Genomic DNA, 24,437 nt, shown 5'->3' on the forward strand with positions numbered 1-24,437 from the left:
GTTTTCTAGTGCACCTACTTGATTACTGCTATTATATATGCAGTGAAACTATTTACATACAGACTCTAAAGCATGCTGAGGAGGCTTCAGAATCTCTTTAAGGGTGGCTTCTCTCTTCCTGTCTGTGGGGTCTCTTGAGAAGAAATCCCCTTCAGCAGGTTTTGACTGGGATGTCACCGTGGCACCAATTTTAGGGAGTTCGAAGAGTATCTGTGTTCTAGAACCCTGCAGAGTTTCCAGATTTGCTAACTAAGCCTTTATCAAGAATTTTTCACTCCTCTCTAAAGATCTCTTTGAAGACAAAATAAAATGGGATGCCAAATTCTAGTTTTGGTGAAAGATTTTCCCTTGCCTTTAGATATTTGTTAGTTGCTCAGCCCCAATTATAGCACTTCTGAAAGAATGCCAGACGTCTTTGCTATGTGACTCAACTGCCCACTTAAGAACCTGGGATGAGACCACCTTTGGTGGTGGAAAGGACAATGAAGTTTGGGTGTTGGGGAGTGGAATTTTGGCCTCAATCCTGAAGAGTCATTGTTGGTCCATTTTGGAGAGAGCCAAGAGGAACATTGACACTTGTCCTTTTGGAGCTGTCTCTGGAAAAGTCTTTATTGATGTACAGGGGCAGAGAGAGAAATGAAGAGGCCCAAGCAATCTGTCCATTCTCTGAGCTCTTTCTCTTTGCTCAGCCTGGAAATTATCCTGTCTGAGCTCCCTTTATGTGGCTCCTGAGAGGAATTTTTCACAGATGGAGCACATCGTCTTTGGTTTGCCCTGTTTAGCCTGCTCTAGACTTTGCAAGCTGGTCAATCGATGGGTCAAATAATGTAACTTGACACCTGTTATTTGAACATGGTCAAATATTGTCAAATATTCCAGCAAGAATGTCATGATGTAGGCAGGAGAACCGCCTTTTTGATTGCATCATGGTGCCTCCTGTTAGCAAACCTACTGAAATATCTTGATCACTCACTTTAACTGCATGATAACGCCACCTGTTGGGAAAAAGGTCAACTAATTGAAAGTTGAGCATCTTGATTGGCTGGAATCTTCTAGAACATACATTGTATGTATGTATATCTTTATTTCTATGCCATGCCATTTACAAAGCATATTAAAACAAGTTAAAAGACACAGTCCTGGCTGGCACTGAAAAGCTTACAACCTAAACTGACTAGACAATCATACAAAAATAAACTCAGAAGGGAGTGGGAGAGGGAGAGGAGGGCTCACAGTCATTAAACTTCCGCCCCCAACACAAACAGTAAAGATGCACAGCCATAAAACGGCTTGTAGAGTTGGCCTGCTGCCTATCTAGCATAAGTGATTTTTAAAATGATTTTTTGGTTTTATGGATGCTATGTGTGTTTTATTTTTAATTTCATTCATTTTATGAATAATATCCATATTTAAAGGCCAACCTAAAAATAATTACTCTCATATTTGAGAAAATCATTTCATGGTGTTTTGCATTTTTCTGAATGAAAATAACTCAGTTTTTTTTTGTAATTAGGTATAAGTATCTAAGGGTAAGCCTATATGAGACCCTAAAGTCTTACTCTTTTTTGTTACTGTTCTTATAAATTAGTGCTTTAAAACATTTGACAATATTTGACTGGTCAATTGACCAATTATTTTTGAACTGGTCAAATACCCAACCCTAGCCTGCTCCTCCGTGACTGGGAAGGGGAAGCACGGGGAGGGAAAGAACTTAGTGGGTGGCCTGGTACAGGAAGCAAAGCCCTGGAAGTTTTTGTCTCTCAGTGAAGAGAAGTAGAGAAAACTTTTGTTTTATTCAGTCATAAAATCAGGTTTCAGAGCTAGGACTGCAGTGGAGGAAGAGGAATTGCTGAACCGCCACTCTGCTTGCACAATTGGAGGTAGGGAAATAATGAGGGACAGCACAGAGAATGACACACAACAGAGATTAAGAGTTTTAAAAAAAGAAGGAAGCCTGAAATACAACACTGCATACTTCAGCAAAACTCACTGATATGTTTTTTTCTTTTGGGGGATGGGAGAGGGAAGAGTGGAGAGGGGGGTTGTAGTGGGGTTTTTTTTTGTGTTTTTTTTTAAATGAGGTATTTGAGAGATCTCTTGTATTTGCTTCAATTGCCAAGAACAGGTGACAAGTGAGGCAATGAAAATCAGTTACTCAGTAGCAACCCCTCTCCTCATGTCTGGAGTAACACTGATGAGCTCCTTTGGCTGTGATGATTGCGGGCTTACAGAGTAAATGTGAAAACATAGAGCGATCCTATAAGCTCTGAGAAAAGCCAGGCCTGCTCTCTCATCTATGAAAAAGAAGTGGGAGCATACGCAATATTTCTCTTTCATAGAGATAATAGTAAAAATGACCCTGCAACCATTTCAAAATGAAAGTAACAGTGTACAGTAGCTGTGTATTACTGGAAGACATCAATCAATCTTCATGCACCTCACTCACTAAATCTTTCCAAACTCATCTACTGCTTAAACAAACAAACAAAACTGTTTTGCAGTTCCTGTATTTAGGGTCTGAAACCCAAATAATACATGATCTATAATAAGCAAAACTGTTTTGAGATACCGCTTCAATAAAAGAATCTATGGTTGGGGGCAGTCATTGAACTCTCAGTAATATTTTATTTTTGAGATTTTGTCAGCAAGGTGCTTTGTACTCTGGCTCCTATCCAACAAAGCACTTGAGCACACAGTTAATTTTAAGAACAGGAACCCACTGATTTCAACTTTGCAGGATCACGGTATTTTCTGGTACCCACCCATTTTTGCATGTCACTGATCTACTCCTTGCTTAGACCGGTACTTCCTTTATTTACACATTTTGAGCCAAGATCCTTTAACAGATAAATGAAAATAGACTCATGTCTAACTACTTATTTTAAGCAGGTGACAGATATTCAACAATTTGAATATCTAGACTACAATTTGCATAAATACATTTTAAAACAAAATATTTGAAACTCATTTCCTTCTTTACTCCTTACGTGCTTAAGGGCTTTGCTGGATTGGGATCAGAGCACTCAGCACCTTTCAGGATCAAGCCCTAGGTACATAAATCAATCTTCAAAGAAATGTAATGTTCACAAAGAATATACTGGTTAAACAAATTTAGATGAATGAAACCAACTATGAAGAGAAATTAGAATGCCTGAAAATTAATAAAGCACAGCTGGAATTATTTGATTCATTTATGTTAGTTACTTAAATGGCTCTAGGGCAAAGATTTGCTGAAGGAAGATACACTAAGACTCAGGGATCAAATGCTCTTGGGGCCAAATAGACCCATAGAAACACGCTAGTCTAATTTGGTCCTTGCAGAGGAACAAGTCTAGAGAAACATAACAACAAAAAATCCAATTTGGATTCCAATGAGCAGATATCAAGGGCTAATCACATTGTAACCATAATTTAACATATATAAACAATCACAGCATTCATAACTTTTCAAGCTACAGGATTTCTGAACAAAACAGAGGTTTACAGATCTCTCAAAGAGAAACAATAACTATGGTTTTTACACTTCTTGTTGTATAACACACACTCCAAAATATTTGTTGTACAGCAGCTGGAGTGACCCCTGCATGCATTGCATATGACAACTGTATTCCAGCAGTTCAAGGACCCCATTAGCAGGCTCATCCACCTAGCAGTAAACGTGTCCACCTATGGCAACATTCTGTGCTTTGGGAATTAAATGAAGATGCAAGTCAAATATCGTTTGGTATATAATCAATCTACCTACTATTAGCAACAATAAAAACTTCCTAATGCTGTATACTGCTGTAATATATCCTTATGCACTTCCCAATAGTTTTGATGGAAACTCATCTGAAAACATGCATGTATGCACACCAAATATGTTGGGTTTCTTCTGAACATCTCTTATATGTTTATAAATACATATTGCTTCTTGTTGAATATTAGTAAAGTGAGCAGGCTTTAAATCTAAACCTAAAGATTGTCTTTAGATAGAAGCAAGTAAATTCTGAGAGTGGAGCATGTAAGTAAAAGTTGAGGATGATGTCCAACCGCACCGACCCTGCAAGAAAACTTTGAATAGTCCCAAAAGACTATAGATGTGCTAGAAAGACCCATTGTATACATTTGCCTGGGCATACAGTGAGAATGTCACTCATTTCCTACTCGTACCATCCTTAAAAGATACAACTGTTTCGGTTGCCCAAAGCTGAAGTCGTTCAAATTCAGTCACACGGAAAAGGTCATCGGTGTGGCATTCGCCATGAACAAAAATGAAAAACATAAATGTATATGTTCAGCAGTAATATTTTAAAAATGCTGAATCACTGATAAATTTATACTATTTTTCTAGTAATTCCAGGGTTTCAGAATCTTAATCTGTTTCCTATAACTTGTAGGGTGTGCAGACACCCTGAGCTTTTTAATAAAATGACTATTTAGTAAATGGGACTCTGGCTACACAAGAGAGCTTACAGTGACGCAGCTGCACCCATGCACCCCTTTCAGGAGACTGATTTGTCTTGCGTAACCCCAACTTTCACCTCACTTGAGAAGTACTTGCTTACAAAAGCAGACATAAAAATACAGAAGTGTCACAGCCACACTATTACTGAAAATCGCTAACTTTCTCATTTTTGCCATATAAATTATAAAATAAATCAACTGGAATATAAATATTGTACTTCCATTTCAGTGTATAGTATATAGAGCAGTATAAAAGTCATTGTATGAAATTTTAGTTTGTACTGACTTCTCTACTAATGCTTTGTATGTAGCCTGTTATAAAAGTAAGCAAATATCTAGATGAGTTGATGTACCCCCTGGAAGCCCTCTGCGTACCCCCAGGGGTATGAGTACCACTGGTTGAGAACCACTGCTCTAGTGTAGCTACTCTTGGCTTAATTAATCCACCCGCAACGAGTGGCAGTAGCTATGTCGTCGGAAGAAGCTCTCGTGCTGTCTACGCTGATGCTTAGGTTGGCGTAATTTATGTCGCTCAGGTAGGTGGCTTTTCACAGCCCTGAGCAACATAAGTTATACTGACATAAGTGGTAGTGCAGACATAGCCTAAGCAAATTCTGAACCACCTTACCCTGAGGAAAACTGAAAAACAGTTAATACAAAATGGCAATGCAATTTCTTTTTTTTTTTTTTTTTAAACACTTTCACTGGGATACTTTAGAATTTGATGCAATTCATGAACTATTCTTTAGTTTTGTGGGAGTGAGGGTGTTACTTTTTTCTTCTTCTTCTTTAAAGCAAGAAACGGATATACATTAATAAAAAACAACAATTCAGGAAAGATGCGGTCCTTGCCTTTCAATCTGGAAAGACTCAAATGAGGGACACACAAAATTATTCATGCCGGAATGATTTCAGATTTGTTCCTTTAATAAATATATATTTCTTATTTCAACAATAGAAGGGAGGAGACTCTACAATTGAGAGAAACATAGGTAAATCTCAGACTAAAATGAGAGAGGTCCCTTGAAATGTGAGATATTTGAAAGGTGTGATATTGTTTCTAATATAAAGAGTATTCTGACATGTCATCTTCTCAAATATTTTCTCTAGAAATCGATCTCAATAAAGCTCCGGGCTTGTTAAATGGAGGGAGAAAGACTATGTTAGAACAACATAGTATTTTTCTGTTGTACATCAAATTTAGTATCCATACAGATATATAGTGTTTTTAGATCTGAAGGGGTGCAGTCATTTCAGTTCCACAAATAATGTGTCAGTGAATTTACCTGTATAGTCCTCTGAGTGCCATCAATGGTGACAGACGATAAGGGTGAAGCCAGGTTCCACTCACTGGTCACATTTAGTTTCATCCCATCAACTTCCACCTGTTGAGACACCAAACAAGACTGTTACCATGAAGACGGACAGAACACTGATCTCAAGTTCATTGCTGCATACCAAGCAGAAACCATTTTAAAACAGATGGCTCCCAAACAACCTGTCATGTTTACTGCTTCTGCCATAAAAGACAGGGTCCAACAACAGAGTCTTCTAGGCATCTCTGGGGAGAGGTGAAGGACCTGTGAACAGCTGCCTCTGAGTAGTGAGGTTTCAAGTGATTTCCAGCAAGTAACAAACACCCATCCAACTTTTAAATCTATCTGGACATGCTACATTTACTGCAATTAGACAAGTAATGCATATAAATTCCAGTGACACTTTGCAACCCACACCACAGGGCTTGCATATAATATCCTCTCCAAGGACCAAGGAAGAACTTTCCCTGTGCTCTTAATGAAGGGTTTTGCATTGTTATCTTGATTAATATGAAGCAGTAATTAATTCTTTGGTGTTACATCTCAAAGTCCAGTCAAACTTTGCAAGTTCTGTCATGTTTTCCCTCAATCTACTACTAATCAGAGGACTGATTTCACACTTACATTCCACTGTGGTTATCCTGAAAGACTTAAGGGAAAAAAATCATCACTGCGTTTTTTTAATAAGAGAATTTTTCTACATAAGGACAAACAAGCTGAGTTATGAAACAAAGTTAGTAACAGGAATAATGCTGACTGTGCTCTCTTACATTCACTCTAATTGGGCTATCAGCCCCTGTTAAAAAAAAATTACCACAAACTGCTGAATGTTGTATTATGCTACAAGGACCTCAGAGTTTAATAACAGTAGAGTTTAATAAAAAGGAAGTAAAAATACCATTTATACAATAATATTATATTGATTAACGTTTGTAGAGTGCTTTGAACATGTAAAATGCTATTTATGCAAGGCAAAGGTAAGTACAAACGATCTCAACTATACATTATATTTTAAATAAAAGGAAAACAATAATTTTGTTATCTTGCATCCAGTCATACCCTCAAAAGCCCCAGAATACGTCCAATCAATAAATCACACACAATAACATCAAGTTTATCAAAATCACTTATATTTCATGCCACTGAAATTATCTCAGTAAACTGGAAGAAAACACCGCTACAGCAAAACTGTATTTACAATAAGTGCTGTGCCCTTCTTTGGCAACATAGTAAAGACATCTAAAAATTAGCATTTTTAAATTTTAACATTTAATAATTTCATTTAATATATTTGACAATAGGGTAAGGCAGCAAAAATTATATTAAAAAGCAACAGAGGGTCCTGTGGCACCTTTAAGACTAACGGAAGTATTGGAACATAAGCTTTCGTGGGTGAATGCCCACTTCATCAGACGCAAGTGATTATATTGTATCTAAAGGAGTTCCATATAACCAAACATATATGGCTAATATGCATAATTTCATTTTACCTTGGAAAACCTTTAGCCCAAGAAACCTCTAATTCCACAGATGCTTATTTTAGAATATAAAAGTTTTCTTTAATGGATATGATCCACTCAATATTCCTACAGGTTTTGACTTCAAATACAGTCATGTATAGAGATCATGAATAAAACAAGTAATTTATAATGGTTCACCAAAAGGCTAGATCAGCTGGCATGATCCAGCTGCTTTGCGCTGTTCCAGTGATACAAAACAGCCATCAACCTGGCTTAAGTTAAACCAGGTTTACAGCTGCTTTGCATCACAGGAGCAGCACAAAGCAGCCGGAGCATACCAGTGAATCTGTCCCAATGTCAATAAAATATTATCTCTGCTGAGAATAGTATAAACTTGTGAAAGAGACTCCACTAAGAGCAGAACAAGCCTGGTGCCCTGTCTTCACACTCTGGAAGGACAACTATCAGTCAAAAACTAAAGTTGATAGAAAAGCCAATCCTTCTCCGATGACATAATTAAGAACACTACTAAGAAAAAATCAGTTGTGCTAAAACAATCACCACCTTCAAATCCTTCCTCAAAATTCTCCTTTGATGTGATGCCTACAAAGAACTTGGCAACAGCTAAGCTGCTGGTGTGCTGAGACTACTCTCTATCACGCTGACCAGTACTGCCCCATTCTTTCCTTGTACTTCCCTGTCTGTCGGTAGCCATCTGTTGTCTCTTATCTTATATACAGATTGTAAGATCTTTGGAGGCGGGGACCATCTTTTGTTCTGTGTTTGTACAGTGCCTAACACAATGGAGTTCTGGTATATGACTACGGCTCCTTGGCTTTATGGTAATACAAATAAATAATAATAATAATTAATAAACTTGCAATGTTTCTCAGGAACAAGAAAACAAAGGAGCAGCTGCCACAGCAGATCAGAATACTGGCCAACAAGCAACTGAGACTGCACTCTGAGGCTGTACTTCTGCACGATTTACATATAGTCTGGTAGAAGCTACAGCTGACATCTAAGTACTAATCAAAGGTGAAGGGTGCCATTCAAACATCTCAACTCTGCAACCAATTTCATTATTGGTCCCTCTATCACTGTAAAAAGATATTTTTAAAAGTGTCATACTGGCAAGTTACCAGACTCTGAGCCCTCACAAGAATATATACAAGTCGAGTCATCTGTGATTCAGATGAAGTTAGCATCCAGGAAATGGGGCAGAATGCACCGTGAGGGTGACCATGATGCAAGTCGGAGGCTCTGGAGGAGCAGGTTTGATTAGTGAAGCATGGTTCAAACCCTGCAGCATTTATTGTGGATTGTGTGGAAAAGGAGAAAATGCAGGCAATGAATTGCTTCTACCATATATTCACCATTCAGCAAGACATGTAGGGCCAAATGAGGGAATCGAACATGCAGTTTGTACCAAAGAGAGTCCAGAGAAAATTTTGCAAAGGTGACAGAGACAGCAAAAGCCCTAATGCTTAAAGTGGCAGGGCAGGGAGGGGAAAATATATCACACCATAGGAAAAATGAGGCAAGGTCTGAGGATAAGAGCAGAGTGGCCTTGCAGGAAGCAGGTTAATTGCGCTATGTAGCAAGAAGCTTCTATACAAGCCAAAAACAAAGAAAAAACAGTTATTTGTGGGATTAATTAGACCTTTACTTGTTTAAGTAGTGAGACTGTCCCTTCCAGAAATGAGCCAAGTAAAGTAAGAGCAGAACCACAAGTCCAAAAACCAAGCTAGCTAAGGGGATGGAAGCAGAAAGCCAAATATAATGGTCAGAGAACGGTCTGACTCAGTGGGAATGTCACAAACCTCTATAATTATGCATGGAAGGATTCGATTTTTAATTGGTAAATGTCACTAAACATCAATTTCACTGTACATACAAACCAGTGAAAAAATATTTCCATCGATGATAATCAAAAGGCAAAGTAAGAAAAATAGTGCTTGAGAACTTATTAGAGTCTGATTTAAGGATATTTGTATATTTTGACATGTGATGGTGACAATTTCTGTTTTAACCGTTAGATAGCGTCAACTTTTTGAACCTCAATATCTACTGTCAATAAATTATTTGATCCCCCCAATATCTGACTCCCCCATTATTTCCTGAAACTGTGAAAATTAACAGATAAAATTCAAATGTTTCAAAGCCATTTCACACAACAGTGAAAAATGTAAATAAATATAAAAAACAAGCTTAAAAATAAACATATCCATCAAAATTATAAAAAAAAATATATATAGAAATCAAATTCTGCCAAGCCTGTTCATACTGTTGTTTTAAACAGAAATCAGCGTCGGTAGCTTGTTGAGATTTGAAGATACCTCCCTTTAGGCAGCGGCCATTCAGACACTACAGGATGACACACTAGGACAAGGGTTGGCAACCTTTCAGAAGTGGTGTGCCGAGTCTTCATTTATTCATTCTAATTTAAGGTTTCGCGTGCCAGTAATACATTTTAACGTTTTTAGAAGGTCTCTTTCTATAAGTCTATAATATATAACTAAACTATTGTTGTATGTAAAGTAAATAAGGTTTTTAAAATGTTTAAGAAGCTTCATTTAAAATTAAATTAAAATGCAGAGCCCCCCGGACCGGTGGCCAGGACCCGGGCAGTGAGAGTGCCACTGAAAATCAGCTCATGTGCCGCCTTCGGCACGCGTGCCATAGGTTGCCTACCCCTGCACTAGGACAACAGTTCAGTTGAGTGATTTATAAACACTAAGTAGTAAACAGATGAGCAAATTTTGCAGCATTAATCTTTTGTTTAATTTTTGTCCTGGGCTAACGAGGCTACAACCACCAACCAGGAAACTCCAACGACCCCTGTGGGCACATGGCAGGTTTTGAATGTGCAAGATCATTTGTTTGGTTGGTTTGTCTGTAAGACAAAGTGAGAGAAAGAAGAGGGTTTGGACTCAAGACTTTCAGCTGCTTAGGTTCAATTGGAAAATAACCTTTTCTCCTTAGAAAAAACTGACGCTGGAAAGATCATGAAAACAGATGCCTCTTTGTAGTATTTCTGAAGAGTCTTATTTACCATATTCACCACTGACAAGACATTTTGGTGGATGTATTCATACCAGAGTATAACTTACAGCCTTATTTAGGCTAGATCCAGAACATCACTCAACACAATCCCAGCAATGATTTAAAATAAATATATCTAAGAGGAGCTGCAGAAAAGGTGAAAGAAAGAGCAAACAGGACAGGCAGGGCCTTTGGGGAACAGTAGAGCGCAGCACAAAGCAAGGGCAAATTGGGAAAGGCAACAAAAGGGGAGAGCTCACATTAAGTCGGCTAGCAGTGGCTTTCAAATAAAAGCTGGACACACTAAAGCATATATGATAGGGACATCCTTGATACAAATTAACTAGTCAGTGATAAGGTGAGATTATCTGTGTGCATCTATTGACAAAAGTATATTCACATCAGTTTAACAGAAATCTGCTCCCCTCCCCCTTTCTTTTTTTTCAAACAAATGCAAGGTCAGCATTAAATACCTTTGAAGTGGTTGTTCCTGTACTCTCAAAAAAAGAAGTTAAAATGTGTGAGGTTTCAATCTCATTAGAAGAATCCCTTTTTACAAACTTTTCTTTTGTTCATATTTGCACTTACTTCTAAAAAAGACCCCAAGAGAGAGTTCCAGCCTATACATCACTTGTCCTGAAGAAAGCTCAGTTAACTATTTATAGATCCTGCCCTTTTGTACCAAACCAGATCAAGCGATTTATTCAGTGCATGACTGCAGGAGAGAAATTCATTTGCTCTAAGTGTCATCAAGGCAGCCTTTTACCTGCTATGAATGAGACCAGAAGATTTTGAATTGCTGGGCTCTGACTTCAAATGCACATTTCTATGTTGTATGGAGTGCCATGATTTCTTTCAGATTTTCAAAGCATTTTACCACATTTATAGAATGGACAGCCTATAACTGCAAGATCATTTTCCTCCCCAATAACTCAAACACACACACAGTCAGCTCCATATTAGATTTCTTTTCTGTAAGGTAGCAGATTCATGTAAATTGTCAGTAGAGGCGTGGTATATCTCACTTTGGAAATGGGAGCATGCCAGTCTAGGAGGTAATGGGGAAAGATGGTAATGAATATCAACTCTTCAGCTCGGTGGCAATGGAATAAAAAGCAAAACAAAGAAAGAGAAAAGTGATGGCATTTATCACTCTGATCAGCAAGACCCTACTTTTGGCATTTACTAGGGTAAAAGTCCCCTTAGAAAAGCCTAACAGAGACACTATATCCTCTAAATGAATTTTATTATGGCAAATGCTTTGTTGTTTGGCGGCTTCAGATTTTCTTGTAGAGTCATTAGTGAGAAAATAGCTTATATCTGTAAGATAATTGCATCCACATAGCTCAAAGCCACACTAATGCAAAGAGTTAAAGAAATTAGTTGTTGAGAAATTGACGTTTATAAGGATAATATTTTGTAATAGCCATTGTGCCTTTAGCCTGATCACGTACAGTGGGTTTGGGAAGCATGGTTCATGTTTTCATAGGATCATTACAGAACAGAAAGAGACAGCCGGATTCTCTTCCCGGCTACATCCCGTTTGCACCACCCTGGCAGCACAAAGAGCACAGAAACTACTCAGCGCTGCCCTGCTAGGGTTTGTCCTAGCATGGAGTCCCCAGAGTACAGAACTGGTGTTGCTAGCTCATATGTCGCTCCCTTCAGGCTATGCATAGGGGTGTGGCCAAAGTGCACCATTTTCTGTCTTTCCTCAGCTTGTGGATAGTGCATTGGGGATAGTCACCAAGTGACAGAGTTTTGAGCAGAGCCTCGGCTTCACTAAATGATGTTAGGGAGAGGTCTCAAGTAGGGCCAGCCAGAAAATGGCAGAATAGTTCAGACATTCCCCTGTCTTTTCTGGAGATTCAGAGCCAAAACTCATGTCTATGTACTGCAAGCGCTAAGCAAGTCTGATCTTTAACTGCCTTTCAGTTGCGAAGGTTCCATTCGTTCACCTCAGAGGCAGACCATGATCCCAACTCTTTTCCCACTTAACCGTGGAAATCTGAAAAGAATAGGCAATGGCCTTATTGTACAGCTGTGTTACCATGAGTATAAGATAGATTTAAACTGCTTCCATTTTAGACAACAATCAGATTTTAGAACAGAAATTAATTTTTAAAGATCTTTATTTAGTAGCGACCTTCACTAAACCTTATGGTAAGTTTCACAATAAGAAATGATGGACAGGCCAAAAATAAATAATTTTTAATATAGAGACCATATCCCTAACAATTAGCTCATAGCCTGAGCACCAAGAATTCCTGAATTCCTATTCTGGCTCTTTTATAGGCAACTCTCGTGCCTTTAATTTTTGGTGTCTTATTTATGGGAAGTCAACTTTAGACATCTGGTAGTTATAGGTATCGCTGCATGGATACCTACTGGGAGAGAGGATATGTGAAAAATTAAAAAGTACACACACACACACACACACACACACACACACACCCCTACTTCATGGGAAAAAATATCTTGATTTATTTGGAAATGGCCTTCTTTTCAAGATGAGAATTATGTACTTGATGGGCTTCTGTGTCTGGTCTAAGCTAAATACTGTGCTACAACAGTTCCCCAATAGATCAGAAACGTTTTATTTCATACATCTAGAACTTGGTGCATAGATCCAACGAGATCAGCAGGCTTCAAAATAGCTAATGAGAAAGAAAAGTGTTCTTTGTTATACTTGAAAGTTGTATCCAACACAAGACACTATAGAGCAGTGGTTCATAACCAGGGGGACAGCGAGCAGGGCCAGTGTTAGACTCGCTGAGGCCCAGGGCAGAAAGCCGAAGCCCCTCCGCATTGGGCTGAAACCCAGGTCCCTGAGCCCTGCCACCCGGGGCTGAAGCCAAAGCCTGAGCAACTTAGCTTCACAGGGGGCCCTGTGGCGTGGGGCCCCAGGCAATTGCCCTGCTTCCTACCCCATAATGCCAGCCCTAGATTTTATATGCAGAAAACCAGTTGTTGTGGCACAGGTGGGCCGTGGAGTTTTTACAACATGCTGGGGGGGCAGGAGGGGCCTCAGAAAGAAAAAGGTTGAAAACCCCTGCTATACATCACCTAGGTGGTCATATTGGACATAATCAGCCACTAGTTTCAATGATTTTTCCCATTACACTGCACTGGCAGCAATGCTATTTCTCATTAAATTAGTAAATTATAAAGAAAAGGACTGACAGAACAACACTTTTGATTTGAACACTTTGTATTGACAAAAGCTAGGTTTACTGGGCCCTTGGGTACTGATTTCACTTAGTAGTTCCAATCCTACTGACCTCAGTTGACATAACAGGACACAAGGCTGCAGTAGTACCTAAAGGTAGGTCTATACTGCTGGGGCCAGACTCCCAACCCAGGTAAAAATAAAAATAAATAAAATATATGGAGATATACCTATCTCATAGAACTGGAAGGGACCCTGAAAGGTCATCGAGTCCAGCCCCCTGCCTTCACTAGCAGGACCAAGTACTGATTTTGCCCCAGATCCCTAGGTGGCCCCCCTCAAGGATTGAACTCACAACCCTGGGTTTAGCAGGGTTGAGCTATCATGCTAGTGGGGCTCTGGCTAGTGCGCTAAAAATAGCGGTGTGGACGTTGCCGCTTTGGCTGAGACTCAGGCTAGCCTCCTGAGCTCAGACTCAGGGCCTTGGGTGAGCCTGAGCTGCAGCATCCACACGGCTAGGGTGACCAGACAGCAAGTGTGAAAAATCGGGACAGGGGTGGGGGGTAATAGGAGCCTATATAAGAAAAAGACCCAAAAATCGGGACACCTGGTCACCCTCCACACGGCTATCGTTAGACAAACTTGTGCTAGCAGGACTCGAGCTAGCTTGCTATCTGAGCTGGGAAGCTCATTCCCAACTGCAGTGTAGAAGTACCCTAAGACAGACAGCAGGTTATGTCGATCTAATTATGTCAGTGTCTACACTACAGCCTTGCTCCAGTTGATGTAAATGTCTCCAGGGGAGGCGTAGGGCTTATGTCAGCGTAGTTAGGGCGACGCAGTGTCTGTGTAGACACTGCTTTACTTACATTGTCTGTCACTCTTGTCAATTTCACAGCTCTGCGGTGGAGCTGTGAAATTGACAAGAAAGGCTGGTAGGGTCCCTGCTGTGAACCCCGCACCCGGCTAACAGCTGTGGCTGTCACCCTAGGGCGGCTGGGGAGCTCCAGCTGTGAGCCCAGATACTGTCTGGGCTCCAGGCTCCCCACTGGGCTCGAGCGCTGTCCAGGCTCTGGATGCAGAGCTTTGTGCCCAGAGCCTGGGCGGCTGCTGGGCTCCCACTAGGGAGCCCCCTGGGCTGGGTTCTCAGCAGGGAGTGGAGCTGACAGCCCCGGTGGCAGTTGGGCTCCCAGTAGCCCCCCAACAGAAGAAGGGTAGTGTGTGTGTACATGAAAAAAACCCAGTAAATACTGCGGTAACTGTAAGTCAACTTAATTTTGTAGTGTAGACATGCCCTCAGTTATCACTTCCCATCCCGAGACTAAATTGGAGCTGGCCCTTGGGTTTCAAGACAACTGTGGAATCACAGAATCATAGAACCATAGGGTTAGAAGGCACTGCAAAGGTCATCTAGTCTAACCCTCTCCCAAGATGCAGGATTTGTTGTGTCTAAACCACCCAAGACAGGTGGCTATATCCAGCCTCTTTTTGAAAACCACTCGTGAAGGAGATTCCATGACTTCCCTAGGCGTTTTGTTCCATTGTCCTACTGTGCTTACAGTTAGAAGGCTTTTCCTGACATTTAATCTAAATCTGCTGTGCTGTAGCTTGTAAATACATTATAGAATTAAAGCAGGTTCTTTCTTAACTCCCTCCTAATTTGTCATTGGCCACTTCGGCTCTAACTTATGCCTCTCATCCAAAAAACCACAGTGAACACATCTGTACTCCGTATTAACCAACCTGGGTAAAAACAACTTTTTACCAGCTGTGCCAGTTATCAGAGTGAAGTGGCCCTTGGAGGTCTTTTCTTTTCTACTTTCAGATGTAAAAAGCAACTGGCTCACTCTTTAAAATTTAGGCAAGAGAAGAGAATAGATGAAGGAAAATGTAACCAGGAGGCTCTTTATTGTGGCTTTTTATGAGCATGCTAACTTTTAAAACACGAGCTCATACGCTAAAAGTGAAGCAGGTATTTTAACTGCCGGTCTGCAAAGAGCAACAGTAAGTGAGAGGAGAACATCTACATCACACCACACTTTTGGTAGTGTGAACTTTACCCCCCCCCCCCCACACACACACACACACAAAATTCACAACTGTTTTTGTCTTGAGCACTCTTGGCTTGAAACAAATACAGATTTCTCACCAAATGAACCAACATGACTTTTAGAAAGTAGAGACTGTGCGAAAGCATTCAGAGTAATAGTAAGTTTATTCTCACTGTAGAAACAGCCTGAGTCAGGCTTTAAAATAAAGACAGGCAAGAGAAAGAGAATGTCAATGACTCTAGAGGCTTCAACGATAGATAGAGGTGAGACGAATTCAGCCACATAAGATAGTTCAGCCTAACGTATAGGAGTTAAGGGCAGGAGGAAAAGCTAATGCAACAAGGAGACGTAAGGATGGGGGAAAGCTATTAGTGCTATTCTCACAAAAGGAATGGAGATTAAAAAGTTTGGAAATGGCTCCAGTTTTGAAACAAGATGGATACCACAGGAGATGACTCATCATGTGGAAACAAACAATACATTTTTACATTTATTCCTATTTATTTGAGCATATAATGGCTTTGCATTGTTTACCATGCCCTCATTGATAGAAACAGAGATGTCTTGTGCAAATAAATGCTGTATGAATTCTGTGAGTTTTGGTATCCTCAATAAGTTTAATTAGGTGCCACTGATTTTTTACCAGGGTTAATTTCAAATTTGCCATGTTAAATGTATCAGCTAAAAACAAATCAACAGTATTTAAAAAAAAAATTCTTTCCCACATTAATTAATTCTAGCCCTTTTTATGTATTTAGCTGAACACATTTAATTGCATTTTTAGTACATGTAAAGTTGATGTGGAAAAGTTTCCACAAGTTGTTTGGAACATTCAGTTTTCCGATCTACGCAAATGTAGGGGAAAAAGTAAAGTGCACACCCTGAAATACTTTGGCATTAGAGGCAGATTACCTACATCCTTTGAAATTATTTTTGTTTAATTCTCTCACCAGAGAAACCTCATGATACGACAGCAATACTGTAACTACAAATTGAAGTCAGCACCCGCTAAACAACCTATTTTAATCACCTATAAATATTCAAAACTTTTTTTTGCAAATCAAAGATGCAGGTCTTTATAATGGTTGTGAACAACAATGGAATGAGTCTTACAGTTCACTAAATAAAACACGCATTCCATAAAATGAAGTCAGAAAGACATGTTTACTGCAACAATTAGGAATTCTGGAGGCATCCTCCAGAATTAAAGAAAAGACTGTTAAATTTGTACAGGTTGCAGTACAACATACTCTACATCTAAGTCACCAAAATCTAAGGTAGGAACACACCACAAATATTATCCTTGCTTGTTTAAATAACATAAAATTGTGTGGGTCTCTTAAATGCAAATGCATTCATTTTTTATTGTTTCTATTGCCATGAAAACAGAAGTTTATTTCCTAAAGAATACTTACATAGAGCTACCTTAGACCTGTCTCTAAATAATGCTGGTTTGCTTTGGGATCTCTCAGTAACACCATTATCATTACTTATATTTGAGTGGTTAAAACATAGGTTCTTGTGTTGTGCACTTTTTTAAAACTCAAAAGAAATAACCAATAACCCCTCCTACCCTAGAATCAAGACTGGTTTTAGATTTTCCACAGGAGCCACAAGATTCCAGTAAAACTCCAATGATGGGGAAATAATGGAAACTTTAACTATGAATGCTAATATTTTTACTTTTAAACCTCTCTTAGTCCCCAGAGATACTAACATTTTCCCCTACTTTCTCCTAACACTTCATTTAAGCACAAAGGCACAAATCCTGAGCCAATGCCCAGCCCATGTAACCCAGCTGAGTTTTGGCCAACTGTGCAGGGAAGAAACCATGTCACCTAGGAGGCAGAGTGCCTACAGAGTCACTCCACAAAGACTACTCTAGCCTAGAGGGCTGAAATCGTAGCCACAGCAAATATGGAGATTCCTTAGAGGAGGAGTCAAAGACTGGTGGATCTGCATAGTAGTGGGTCCTCTGGCCTCTCCCCATTGGAGCTGTGAGCCTCTTTCAAGCAGAGCTCTACACAAGGGGTGCTAAATGCCCGAACAACCTCCCCAAATCTTGCTCCCATTTGCACAGTAGATCCCCACCATCTCCACTGCCAGTGACCCACCACAGACAAAGAGGCAGCATTTGCCCTAAAATGACTTTCCATAAGGGAAACAAAACAAAACAAGGACCGACTCCCTTTTTGAAAATGGTGATGATATTAGTATTACGTAAGTCAGCAAGGATTTCTTCGGTGCTCCAGATTTTGAGGAACAGCAAGTGAAACTTGTTAGTCAGTGTTTCTCCCCCCACTTTCGTACTTTAGCTGGTATGCCATCAGGGCCTGGTGCTTTATTGTACTTCATTTGTTTAATTGCTTTGCAGACCTCCTCAGGTGTTGGTGGGTTGGCAAGAGTTTCCCAGACTGGGAGTTGAGGGATGGAGTTGATGGTGTCGTCAATCACAGTTGATTCTTGATTTAGAAGCTTTTGGTACTGTTCCTTTCAGCGCTCTTTGATGGATTCATTACCTTTCAGAAGGGTACTACCATCTTCGGATTTCAGAGGTGTGAGGCCACATGAGCTTGGTCTGTACAGGGTCTTTGTCTCACAAAATAACCTCCGCATATCACGTCCGTCGGCGAATGTTTGGATTTCTTTTGCTTTGTTTTCCCACCATTCGTTTTTGAGTTCTCTGATCCTCCTTTGAACTTCAGCTTTGAGCTGATGGAAAGAGCTCTGCTTCTGACTGGATAGAGGTTGGTTTTCCCAGTCGCAGAAAGCTTTTCTCTTCTGGTCCAAAAGGGCTGTAATCTCAGTGTTGTTGTTGTCAAACCAGTCCTGATGGTGGCAGGTAGCAAGGCCAATGGATTCCTCGCAAACCTCATGGATGGTCTGTTTTAGGGCTTCCCAGTCTTCTTCGACACTTATATTGTCATTTCCATATGACCAGTTTTTCACTGAGGAGTGTTTGGAAGTTCTCTTGGTACACTGAGGATTGAACTCTTTGGACGTTGTATTGCCATCTGTGAGATTTTGATTGCTTTCTATGTTTCGGTGCAATCCTGATGGACATGACTGACCTCACCAGGTGTTGGTCAGTCCAGCAATCATCGGCTCCTCTCAGGACATGGGTGATTTGGACATCTCTTAGATCCTGTGTTCTTACAATGACATAGTCTAGGACTATGACTTATGAGGAGAAGCAAGGGGAACTGGGCTTATTTAGTCTGCAGAAGAGTGAAGGGGTATTGACAGCAGCCTTCAACTACCTGAAGGGAGGGTTCCAAAGAGGATGGAGCTAGGCTGTTCTCAGTGGTGGCAGATGACAGAACAAGGAGCAATGGCCTCAAGTTGCAGTGGGGGAGGTCTAGGTTGGACAGTAGGAAAAACTATTTCTCTAGGAGGGTGGTGAAGCACTGGAATGGGTCAGCTAGGGAAGTGGTGGAATCTCCATCCTTAGAGATTTCTAAGGCCCGGCTTGACAAAGCCCTGGCTGCTCAGAGACATAAGGTTAGCAATAAACTGTATCTAAAATGGTAAGGTAGTGATGCAAACCACTAGAGGAAAAGAAAGAGATAGTTATGTAAGTGAAGCAAAAAAAATCCAGAAATTTATGATAACCCAAAAGGCTTTTACAAATATATCAGTGGGAAAAGTAATATAGTACTGAAGAGGAAGAAGGGACAGTAATAAAAGGGGGGGGGAAAGAAGGGGTGTGTGTGAAAACTAATAACTAAAGAGACACAGATACTAGTACTTTTGAGCTTCTCTTAAAATCTTCCTTTCACAAGACAAAGAGAGATTAGAAAAATGGGCAGAAAATCAATAAAAGTCAGCAAATCAGAAATTAGTTTGAAATTCAATACAGCAGCAAAAAAGGCCAATATAACGTCAGGCTGTATATGAAATAGCATCACATCACTGAGCAGGGAAGCAACAGTCCCTCTCTACATACCAATCCAGCAAATCACTAATGTCAATGGGTCTGCACTCATGGGTTTAAATTTAAAACATGTTATAAGCAGAGGAATCAAGACCTATAAAGCCTTAGAGCAACTGAGTCTGCAAACTGCATTCAGTTCTGGGCTGCACATTACTGGAAAGAGATGACAAACTGAAGACAGTGCAGAGAAGAGCACCAAAAATCATCAGGGACTGGTTGCACTGATTTATGAAGAACATTTTAAAAAGTTAACTGGGGTCTACATTGAAAGGTCATAATTTATCTACAGTAATCACAAAGGGATACTGGAAACCCCAGACTGGCTATTCTTAGTATAGAGGAAAACTAAATCTTTGATACCACTGTGTAGTAACTATTAGGCAATCACAGAGTTCGACTAACAAACAAATTGTTTGAGGGGCGGGGGAAGAAATCACCAACAATCTACTAAGGCTTTTAGAGGAATTATTTTTGGGACTACAACTAGGAATAATGAAATGAAATTAAGAAAAAGTAAATTTAGGCTACTGTGAAAAACTGCTTGACACATGTACAAATAGCTTCCCTTATGAATGAGTGCCACCCTCTATCCCTAGGTGGAGATATTGATTGGACCAGCAGTGCAATAGATGGCCCATAAAAAAAAAAAAAAAGAGAGAGAGAGAGACATACACAGACACACACACATATATACAGGCAGAATGCATGCCTGAAAATGCAGGGCTAGAATAAAAGGGGACTGGGCTTTCACTGTTAGACCCTCTGGGAGAATGGGAGATCTGAACTGTTCACAGACAGTTGTTATCCTCTACTTCCCTCATGGGCAGGAGAGGGTGAGAGAGAGGGTTCAGAAGTGAGCTGAGTGCTAAGGGTAGGCTAAGGAGGGTCCACTCTGAGTTATAGGTTATATGGCAGGTAGCCCTGGATCCTCCAGTGGACCTAGTTAAATGTATGGTATACAGGAGACCAAGGGGGAGGTGGCATATTGCCCCCAGTGTTAATAAAGTAGCAGGCTGCGCCAAATCCCTGTATATCATTCATCTGGGTCTCCTGATCAATATGACATTCATGTATTAGGCCATGGAATAACTTCCCAAAGGTAGAGAAGTTAGGGACATTTAAAACTAGATTGGATTAAAAAACAGAAAATATACTATAGAAAACTTTTTTATATTGGCAGATACATGGACTAGATGACCTAACAGGACTATTCCATCTCAACTTCTACGATTTTAAAGGAAATAAAGTTTCATTTTCAGAGTCATTACAGACTTCCCAGAAAACACAAAATTGACTATTGTTAGTTTGTCACTTTTTGGACACCTTCAGGGACATCATGAGATATGGATGTGACTGAGGGACTGATCTCATTTAGAGACATGGTGAAGTGTATTTAACAGGAAAGGGCTAAGTCTTGAAACCACAGTACTCACAGTAGAAAGGGGAGAAACAAAAAACACACAGAACTTTAAAAATGGAGGGGGAGGGGCGATTCTCCCAAAGAAAATAACAGTGGTCTCTCAGAAGTGAAACACTTTCTTCCAAAATCCTATGTTTGCTTTTATCTCTTCATCAGCTGCACTCAGCAGTCTAACATGCAGACTCAGGTCCTTGTTTCAGATGATGGGGACGATGTTCAAAAGTAGAGGAAAGGAGGGAAAAAAATAAAAAACAGGGGGAAAATGGCCTTCCACCTCCTAGAGGAATACAGTACTATTAACATATGGAGGGAACACATTCAATTCTTAACTCCCCATCCCAACTGAATGGGTTGCTCCCATCAGAGCAGGCAGATTCTGGCGATCCTGCTTTCCCTAAAGTAGCCACTTCTGGAAACAAGCCTGGCAGATTTGAATGTGAGAGTTCTCATATTGTAAGATGTAATATTTCTGCCAGATTTGAATACATGTTGCATGAAAGCAGAATTTGTCACTGTTTAATGACAGCTTGTTTTGCATCTCAAAGGGTCAGATCATCACTGGTCCCAATGCAGCGATGCAAGGAAATATGGTTCCTCTTGATCTCCTTGTGTGCCCTTCCAAGGTGTAAGCACTAAGCAGGTTTTGCAGGGCTGCTGCTCCCACTTATAAGCAAGTGGACTGAGCCTAAACACTGATGAAATGGGGATGGAGAATAAGCTGCACCCTATAAAGAACTGCATAAATTACTTCTCCACTGGAGCAAGGGGAACCAGAGAAAGAAACAATTCCTGAGAATCTCAATTCCTTCCAAGGGCTCCTACTAAGATGGTGTAGCTTTGTGCCACCTCTTATTCAGGGCTTCGGTGCAAAGGCTCAATCTAGCTCTAACTGATCAGTAACAATGTTTAGTACTTTTTGAAAATGAAGACACTATTTTGCCTAATAGCAGCTCTGGTTTATTCTGCATCGCGGCAACTTCCCACTTACTAAAACAAATACTAAATATTGGAAATTGTAGCAACATGATTGCTATTTCTGTAAAAACATCTTTAAACAGACTAGTTAACCTAACACTGCACATACCAATTGGCAGAAGTCAAATGGAGTTATGCCTATATACATCAATTGAGGATCTGGCCCCATATATTTAAAATAAAATAGTTACCACTAACTATTTAATGCTGAATGACGCTTTCTTGATATTTTAACTTCTGATAGAGCTAAATAGGCTTTTATGAGTGTCACAGTGAAGGTGGTACACTTTACTAAGAGAGCTATTAGGAAGCTACTCTGGGGAAAATGAATGATAGCGCAAATCGTGGACAAGTCCTGGCTTTCATATGGCCATTAAATACACGTCATTTTCAACTTGATGCCACTACTTGCCCTCCTGTAACAATTATTCTCAATGTCTTTTCATCTGTCCCACACAAAAAATGATTGCTTCTGCTTTATTTAATCCTCCACTTACATCTACTCTATTGTTTGCCTGTTTCCCTTTCATCTTCTCCACACTAATTCCCCACATTGCTTTTGATCTAGCTTTTTTGTTTCCTTTTTCCCCTACAGATTCTTCCTGATGAAGAATTTGCAGCCATAGTGTTGCAGCTAATGTGCAGGGTGCTATTTTATTGATTTTCTACCACCTACACCTATTTGTTCTGTATAATGACTAACATTACACAATAACCACAGTACTGGTTGTCTATGGCTACTTCTTGGAAAATGACCACACACACACAAAAAAGGTTCAGTTTTGTAGGTAAATATTCATGCTTAATTAAAATTAAAAACAGCATATGCAAACAGCCAGGAAAAACAAACATTTCTTCTCTACCATCCAGATAATTTTTCTTTGGCATAGTGACACTTACTGGCAAGCCAAGTTAACAGAATAATTTGCAATTTTCACTGCTGCTAAATAAGAAATAGGAATCCTCTCTGGGAACATATCTATATTGTTGTAATAAATGTCCATAGAAGCAAACTAAAAACTAAATTATTTATCTCCATGCAGAAAGTCTGATATTGGTGGAACTAGAGAGGCTGATCTTTGTGGCTATAATCCTACAGTTACAACCCTTGGCATTTGACTCTACTGGAACAGGTTTTAACCTCTTCAGAAGCACTGGAACATTTGTTTAAAATGCCACTTTTCAGGTTTAAATAATTTAATATTATAAAGTTTTATACCCCTGCTTTTAATGCATCTGATCTTTATTACAGACAACTTTAAAACTTACTCAAGCACATGCTAATACATAAAAGAAAGGGATATTGCAGGTTTTATGTAGGTATCCTAAACAATATTAAGTATACCATTATTTGAAGTAGTAGAGGAAGCTAGTTTTTGCCAAAACCATTGAATAACTGTTCACACCCATCCAAAAAGAAAACCCCCACCTGATTCATTGTTCAGTTTTGATGTTAAAGAGGGAAAAAACCTCACAAACCTATTCCCATGGAAAATATAGTTCTACTTACTATACAAGTTTGTAACCCAAGTTAAATCATATACACCTCTACCCTGATATAACGCGACCCGATAAAACGCTGGTTCGCATACAACACGGTAAAGCTCTGACACGCTGCTCTGAGCAGTGTGTTAAGGGTGCCGGGCGGGCCGGGGCCAAGGGGTTGGATAAGGGGCAGAGGGTCTCAGAGGCCGTCAGGGGCTCCCCCCCCAGGGTCTAGGAGGCAGGAGCTGTGGGGGGCACTTCTGGGGGCCCCGCAGTCCCAGAGTGGCCCGGGGGATTAGCGGGGGGCCGGGAGCAGCCCGCACCGCTTCCCTCGCCCGGGCCCCAGCCGTGTCCTCAGGGGAGGGGGCTTGGGGGAAGGGATCCCCCCTGCACTCACCAGTGGTGGAAGCGGAGCAGCCTGGCCCCAGCCCACTCCACTCCGCCAGCTCCCAGCCGCGACACTCCGCTTCCCACCGCAGGTGAGTGCGGGACCTTCCCCCTCCCTCCCCCCCCAGTGACACGGCTGGGGCCAGGGCAAGGAAAGTGGAGCAGGCTGGGGCCGCGTTGCTCCGCTTCCCACCGCCGGTGAGTCTGGAGGGCATCCTTCCCTCCGCCTCCCTGCACTCACCAGCGGCGGGAAGCGGAGCACTGCGGCTGGGAGGTGGCGGAGTGGAGCAGGCTGGGGCCACATCGCTCCGCTTCCCGCTGCAGGTGAGTGCGGAGCGCGTCCTTTCCCCAACCTCCCCGCACTCACCGGCGGCGGGAAGTGGAGCAGCCCGGCCCCAGCCCGCTCCACTCCGCCAGCTCCCAGCCGCGGCGCTCCGCTTCCTGCCACAGGTGAGTGGGGGGGGGGGGGGGCGTCCTTTCTGCACTCTCTGGCGGCAGGAAGCGGAGCGCCGCAGCTGGGAGGTGGTCAACTGGAGCGGGCTGGGGCCGGGCTGCTCTGCTTTCCGCAGCTGCCAGTGAGTGCCTGTCGGGGGGTGTGTGTGTGTGTGTGGATAGGGGTCGGAGCCGTCAGGGTACAGGGAGCAGGGAGGTTGGGTAGGGGGTAATTAGGGACTGGGGTCTCTGGAGGGGGCGGTCAGGGAACAAGGAACGGGGGGGGGGGTCAAAGCAAGTTCGATATAATGTGGTCT

The 24,437-nt window shown here is 41.1% G+C and overlaps 1 protein-coding gene across 5 annotated transcripts in view; it reads right to left on the reverse strand.

Moving 5' to 3' along the window:
• PCCA (propionyl-CoA carboxylase subunit alpha) overlaps positions 1-24,437 on the reverse strand; it is a 421,040-nt gene that overhangs the window by 79,234 nt on the left and 317,369 nt on the right. For all 5 annotated transcript variants that reach the window (XM_065409497.1, XM_065409531.1, XM_065409513.1 and 2 more), the window contains one exon: positions 5,733-5,831. In XM_065409497.1, coding sequence (XP_065265569.1) covers positions 5,733-5,831 — 99 coding nt within the window. The remainder of the gene's footprint in view (positions 1-5,732; positions 5,832-24,437) is intronic.

The sequence above is a fragment of the Emys orbicularis genome, chromosome 1 (assembly GCF_028017835.1).
Source record: "Emys orbicularis isolate rEmyOrb1 chromosome 1, rEmyOrb1.hap1, whole genome shotgun sequence".
Classification (NCBI taxonomy): domain Eukaryota; kingdom Metazoa; phylum Chordata; order Testudines; family Emydidae; genus Emys; species Emys orbicularis.